Here is a 6,850-nt window from a genome sequence, read left to right as displayed (position 1 = left end):
CATAAATACAATTGTAGTTTTAAGTTGTGTTCGGATCATGAATTTACATAAAGATTTGTTTTTTTTTTTTTCAAATTTCTATCAAAATTCTTGATCTAATGTCAAAATGTTACAACTGAAGAAAAAAAAATTGCAAATATAATTCAAAATATAAATCAATATAAATTTAATCCCCGGCAATGATAGAGAGCTCTAAACTTGAGCTCTAAAGCCAGCTCTAACAAGCTGGTAGTGAAGGCAAAAGAAAAAAAAAAGGCCAAAACATCACATCAGTGGGTGGGACCCACCTATTAGAGCTTCCTTAGAGCTCCTAATTTAGAGCTCTCAAACATTTTTCTTTTAATCCCAGTCATTCTAAAACAATTGATTAGATGCAATTTCTTGAAAAAGTAGGGAGAAGTTGGTCATTCACAGTGGAATAGATAAAGTGTCCTCATAAAAGAAGAGTGCTGCTATTAGCACTTGCCAAAATTCTTTGGACCCCCCAATTTATAATTTTTTTTTTTTATAATTATACCTTAAAGTAAAATTACATTAAAAGACATTATTAAATGGAACACCCACTTATCAAGTAAGAACTAATACTCTATAATATTGGACACCCACTCCCACACCTATCCCCACCCCCACCTCCACCTCCAACTCCAACTCCAACTCCAACTATACATATTCCATGTTTGTAAACCCTAAACCTATTACTCTTCATAACCAACCAACATTAACCCTAAATCCATTTATTTTTCATAATCATCTTAAACCCTGAAAGTGTCATCTTCATTACCATCATCAACACTATTGAACTAGAAAGTTTTGCTTCAAGTATGACGTATACTTCATCACATATTTCACCGTGTAGAGCAATGGAGGACAAGAACAACAATTCTAATAAGAGCGGTGTTCCATTGGTAAGTTTATATGTCTTGCAATAACATTTTCGGTCGTTTTCAGTCATTCTTCTTTTGTTTGAGTTGTTTAGTACTGGTTTGTCGACTGTTAGAATTATGTTGAGTAATACAGTACTGAACATAATCATTTTGTTCAATACATAAGTTCTGAACATTAATGCAGATAGTCAGTACTATTGAACCAAATATAATCTTTATTTTTGGCACTGTTGAACTGAACAAAGCCATTAGTTTCAGGACTATTCAACCAAACATCATTTTTTCAATTTTGAAATTACATTCACATGTGTTTTCAGGGTGATGCTTTGATTAGAGGCAGTAAGGTTGATTTAGAACTTGTAATGGATTATACTAATGAATTTGCCACTCATGAGGTGAGTCTTTGATTGTTTTACAAATAATGTACATTTTTGTCCTTTTTTATGTGCAATAATTGGTTAGTTTAATTTATTTATTTCAGATATTCAAGAGTTGAGATGAGTTAATTCGATGGGCACGCCAAGTTGGAAGAAGAAATGGATTCGTTATTGTCGTGTAGAAATCAGATGGGGGTGGTATTCGTGGTAGGATGTAACGCCCCGACCCTTTACACGTCATCGATATTGTTCGCTTTGGGCCACGCCCGTACGGATTTGTTCTTCCCAGTGGGTCACCCATCCTAGAACTACTCCAGCCTAAGCACGCTTAACTGGGGAGTTCTAATAGGGATTTCACCATTTGGGAAAAGGCCTCGATGCTATATAAGGGTCCAAGTTTTTACTTTTATAGCCCAGGAACTCCCCCTCCATTCCCGATGTAGGACACCGGGGCCTTACTTAGGAAGCCAAGACTTAGCCTAGCTTATGAGAGGAGTGGATCTTATAGGGACACTCAAAAAAACAATAGGCCTAATAAAAAAAAAGCAAGATCGACTGGTACCAAAAAAAAAGGTGAATGCCCTTTTTTATTGAAGGGAAAAAAATTAGCCACAAATGATAACTGGATCTTGATGGTTGTCTGTGGTGTGCATAATCATCCTACTACAGAATATCTTGAGGGTCATTCTTATGCTGGAAGGTTGTCACATAAGGAAACCTACTTGTTCATAGACATGTCGAAGAGTATGGTACGATCGAGTGAGGTATTGGTTACATTGAAACAACGTGATGATGCAAATGCTTCCACAATGAAGACAATTTACAATGCATGTCATAGGTATAAAGTTGCTAAGAAAGCTAGGAGATCTCAAATGCAACAACTATTAGGTCAGTTAGCGGTGAACAAGTACATTGAGTGGCATAGGAGTTGTGCAGATACTGAGACGGTGACTGATTTGTTCTTTGCACATCCTACTAGTTTGAATTTGTTACGTGCATTTCCAAAAGTACTGTTGATGGATTGTACTTATAAGGCCAATCGATATCAGTTGCCCCTTCTGGAGATTGTAGGTATGACATCGACATACATGACCTTTTCAGTTGCATTTGCATACCTCCAGTATGAAAAGGAGGATAACTACGCATGGGCACTTGATATTTTGCGTAGTGTCAAAATACTCTTCCTTCTGTTATTTTGACAAATAGAGAATTGATCCTTATGAATGCCTTATGTACAATGTTTCCTGTAACTACAAATTTGTTGTGTAGATGGCATATTGGTAAAAATATGCTTGCTAATTGCAAAAAGATGTTTGAGACAAAGGATAAACAGAAAATGTTTATAATGAGTTTGAATATGTTGGTTATGTCATCGTCTGAAGTAGTGTACATGCAACGACTATCTTTGTTACATAGTGAGTTCAGTACTTATCAAGATGTACTTCATTTACCTCGTCTTGGTTGGATACATACAAGTCAAAATTTGTGGTTGCTTGGATTGACACATTTATGCACTTTGGAAAAAAATTTATTAGTTGTTTAGTTTTTTATAACATTATTTTTATAACAATTTATTTTCATGTATAGGGTTGAGAGTTTGCATGCAAAACTTAAAAGATATCTTGGATCAAGTCAAAGAAATTTTGAGTCGAATTGGACAAGGATACACAATTTACTTGAGTTACAACATAGTGAAATAAAATCATCATTTGAGAAAAGCAAGATAGTTGCGCAACATGATTTCAAACTTGTGCAGTTTAAGGAGCTTCGTGGTAATGTCTCAATTATTGCATTAGAGATCATATTGGCAGAGTCCAAACGAGCACCTTCTGTTGGCATTGATATTGCTGCATGTGGATGTGTCATTCAACGTACTCATGGTTTTCCATGTGCACATGAGATAGCAGATTACATGAGGGAAAATTGGCTAATTCCCCTCACTTCGGTTCATTCATGTTGGACTGAGCTTGATATGTTGAGTACCCCACACACTGTAAGTGAAGAGTGGACTTGTACACCTGAGTTAGAATTGTTTGCCAAACGATTCGAGGAGGTGGATCAAAATGTGAAGAGGTTTTTATTACAGAAATTGAGGGAGTTAGCCAAACCTAATTGTACATTTTTTATTGAGCCGGAAGTGATGTCTAATCCACAGGGTCGGCCAAAATTGAAGATTAAGACCTCCACTCGACGTGAGCGATTTGTGTTTGAACTAGTTACTTCAGCACAAGATAGTTATTCACTCAGAGTCATTGCCAAGGCGAATGTAACAACAAAAAAAGTGAAAACAAAGAAGACAGAAAAGGTACGTTGTTTACTAGCGAGGTATGTAATTGTGTCATGTTGTTTACTTTATTGTCTAACATTGGCATTGAACTGTGATAGGTTCACCGCTTCGATCATTGAATCCAAATTGTTTTGTAGAGGCATCCCCTTCAAAATTGAGACGATATATTAAATACGTTAAGGATGTTGTAGCAGATGGCAATTGTGGGTTCGAAGTTATTGCTGGTTTGATGTGTTTTAGAGAAGAAAGATGGTTACAAGTTAGAAAAGATTTACTTAAAGAGTTGCATGCTCATAGTGACCACTACATGAAATTATTTGGATCACAAGAGAGAATCGATGACCTTACCAATATCTTGGCATATTTGGAACCAAAACCTGGGTTGGACTGATGGATGACGATGCTTGACATGGTTCATCTTATATCGTCTTTCTACCAAGTCGTTTTGGTCCACTTGCCTATGTAACAATGTTTCGCATTCCTCCCTCTTAGGTCAATACTGACGTTTGTTGCCTCTTGCAAGGAGATATGTATTGGCTTTATCAACAACAGCCATTTTGTTCAAGTATTAGTTTCTAATATTTTGTACATTATAATATTTTTATTCATTCTTGTACATTCTAACGACAACATTTCTTAATAACGTCAACATTTTTGTACATTCTAATATTTTTAAATTTTTAAAATATATATATATATATATATATTTTTGTGTAGCTCATTTTGGAGCCTGGTCATCCTATTCCACCCATAGCAACTAACTGGTGGAGATACCATAACCCTTGTATAGCAGGCTGGGAGGTTTGCATACAGTTCCATAGTTCAACATTTCAAATGAAATAGAATTAGAATGGATTTAAGTTATGTTATTTTCTTTGTTATACTGAATTAGAATGGAAAAGAGTGAATTGGAATGGATTGAAGTTATGTATTTTGAATGGATTTAAGTCATGGTATTTTCTTTGTTATAATGAATTGGAATGGTAAACAGTAAATTGAAATGGATGTTGTTTTTTGTGTTATGCTGAATTGAAGTTGACGAAAAAAGTGAATTGGAATGGATTCAAGTTACATAGTGGTGAACAGATTTTGTTTGGACATATAGTGTTGACAAGATCACTATTGTTCGACAAAACAGTTATGAACAAAGTATATTTGTTCGGCCATACAGTGTTAAACAAATTGTTGTTATTCGATTACATAGTGCTGAAATGATTAGGCCAGCAACTGTGATTGGGTCAGCATGCATTTATGTTCGGCACTACAATACTGAAAAAAACCATATTTGTTCGGCATTACAGTCCTAAACGAAGACTACCTATTCGACATTACAGTGCCAAGTGAGTCATTTTGATTCGATTTTACAGTGCTAAACGAGAAGAATTTGTTCGGTTAGTCAGTGATGAACATAAAATTCCTGCTTATTCATTAGTCGAGATTTGTTTATTCAGTGATGACCATAAAGCAATAAACAAACCAATATTTCAAACAAACAAACTATCAAACCAATTCAAATCATCAAACCAATTCCAAACAAATTCATTGACTTCAATATCATTGATAAACCATCAAACACCATCAAAATAATTCACTGAGTGCACAAAAAGGTATGGTAAAGTCATATACAAGCTTAGCTCATACTTGTGTCATGTACAAACCACCATCAAAATGTATGCCAAAAACATTTCTCAGAAAAACTAATATATACTAAAGTGTTATCTGAACTTAGTTATACTTGTGTCTAACATATAGTAAAGTCTAACATATGTTTGAGACTAAGATTTCAAAATGCACATTTAAACATTTAAAGCCAACAAATACTAAAGTCTAAGACGTTGCTCCACGTTTCGTGTGATGAGTGTACACCAAGTTCTCTGATAGTATATGTTCTTCAGTGGAATGTTGGCTATAGCGACCCCGGTTTTTTTCCCATTTGATTATTGTATCCAGACTTAGGTTCCGTAGATTCTGTCATTGTATAATTGCTGTTGTTGTCTTTTATTTTCTCTTTTGGAATTATAGGATGTGTTGGGCAGGTTTGTTCCAGGTTGGTTGGGTTTAGAAACCAAGTGTTGCTGTCCAGGTTTTTGGTGTTTCGCTCGAGCGAGGAGTTGGTCGCTCGAGCGAGATGTCGTTTTTGTTCTTCGCTCGAGCTGGGGTTTGGTCGCTCGAGCGAGAGTTGGCGTCCTGTATGGACCTGTAGCTTTGCATTCTTGGCTCGAGCGAGCTTTTCTTCGCTCGAGCGAGTTAGTTCATCCTTCGCTCGAGCTATAGTTTCTTCGCTCGAGCGTGTGTCTGGGTTCAGACCTGAGGGTTTGAGTTCTTCGCTCGATCGAGTTTTCTTTCGCTCGAGCGAGCTTTTGGGTTGCTGGCTCGAGCAAGGCTTCCTTGGCTCGAGCGTAGTTTCTTGTGTCTGGTCGCTCGAGCGACCAAGTCTTCGCTCAAGCGAGCCTGTCCAGTTTATATACACAGCAGCGGGATTTGATCAGTCTTTTTCATCTTCTTTGGATTCCAAACCCTAGGTCCGACTTCTCCTTCTCCCTACTTACCTTCTTTCTTAGATTTGATCCACTTAGGGTGTGTTTCTACCCTAGATCCTTCATTAAAAAGATAGAGGGAGCCGAGGGCTTTCATTTAATCTGAACATTTGGCGAATTGGAGCACTTTGGTAATTGGGCATTCATCTTTGTCTTCACCATTTGGGTTGTTTTCTTCGAGGTAGGGATTTCCTACTCCATTTTATAGGCTTTGTTCTAAGCTTTGGTATTTTAACATGTTGGGGATACTTTGGTAAATTTTGGGAAAAACCCTAGTTGTATTATTGAATTAATTTGTATAAGTAATTCATGGAATTGGGAAAAGAGGGTTAAATTCATGGAATTGGGGAATTCATTGATTAAATGGCGTAATTGGGTAATTGGTATCATTTGTCTATTGAATTGTTGACATAGTTATTTCCAGTTTAGAAATAACTGTTTTGGACTATCGGTGGAGGATAGTCGTGATTGTTGTAGACATTGCATGTGGATTAGGAATAACTGAAACTAATCACATTGGTTAAGTCATTAATTTTGACTATGGCATTGATACAGAAAATACGTGTATTGTTTGAGCATTGCATTTGCATACATTGTTTTGTGTGTGGGAGGAGATAGGGGATGTACTCCACGGTTTAGGGGAAGATAGGGGATGGACCTCTAAACCGGATTTTGTTTAGGAGGAGATAGGGGATGGACTCCATTAGCATCACTTTTATGTGTGCTTATTTATATAGAAGTGTTTTATTGATACAACACTAAAAT

At 36.4% G+C, this 6,850-nt stretch overlaps 1 protein-coding gene across 1 annotated transcript; it reads left to right on the top strand.

Moving 5' to 3' along the window:
* The first annotated feature begins 860 nt into the window (after positions 1–860).
* On the top strand, positions 861–3,667 carry LOC114293667 (uncharacterized). The gene is made up of 6 exons (XM_082885181.1): positions 861–905; positions 1,202–1,279; positions 1,858–2,381; positions 2,531–2,647; positions 2,849–3,566; positions 3,647–3,667. The coding sequence occupies exons 1-6, from the start codon at positions 861–863 to the stop codon at positions 3,665–3,667; spliced, it is 1,503 nt and encodes a 500-aa protein (XP_082741307.1).
* The last annotated feature ends 3,183 nt before the right edge of the window (positions 3,668–6,850 follow it).

Source organism: Camellia sinensis, chromosome 8 (assembly GCF_055761805.1).
Source record: "Camellia sinensis isolate YWXY chromosome 8, ASM5576180v1, whole genome shotgun sequence".
NCBI classification, from domain to species: Eukaryota; Viridiplantae; Streptophyta; class Magnoliopsida; order Ericales; family Theaceae; genus Camellia; species Camellia sinensis.
This window is presented reverse-complemented; position numbering and strand designations above follow the sequence as displayed.

What these genes read in the sequence shown, in the direction of transcription:
- LOC114293667 (XM_082885181.1), top strand. Translation starts at nt 861, where the DNA reads ATGGAGGACAAGAACAACAATTCTAATAAGAGCGGTGTTCCATTG. An exon ending in ATAAGAGCGGTGTTCCATTG is followed by an intron (nt 906 to 1,201) that starts GTAAGTTTATAT and finishes ATGTGTTTTCAG; the next exon opens with GGTGATGCTTTGATTAGAGG. An exon ending in GTTGCATTTGCATACCTCCA is followed by an intron (nt 2,382 to 2,530) that starts GTATGAAAAGGA and finishes TTTGTTGTGTAG; the next exon opens with ATGGCATATTGGTAAAAATA.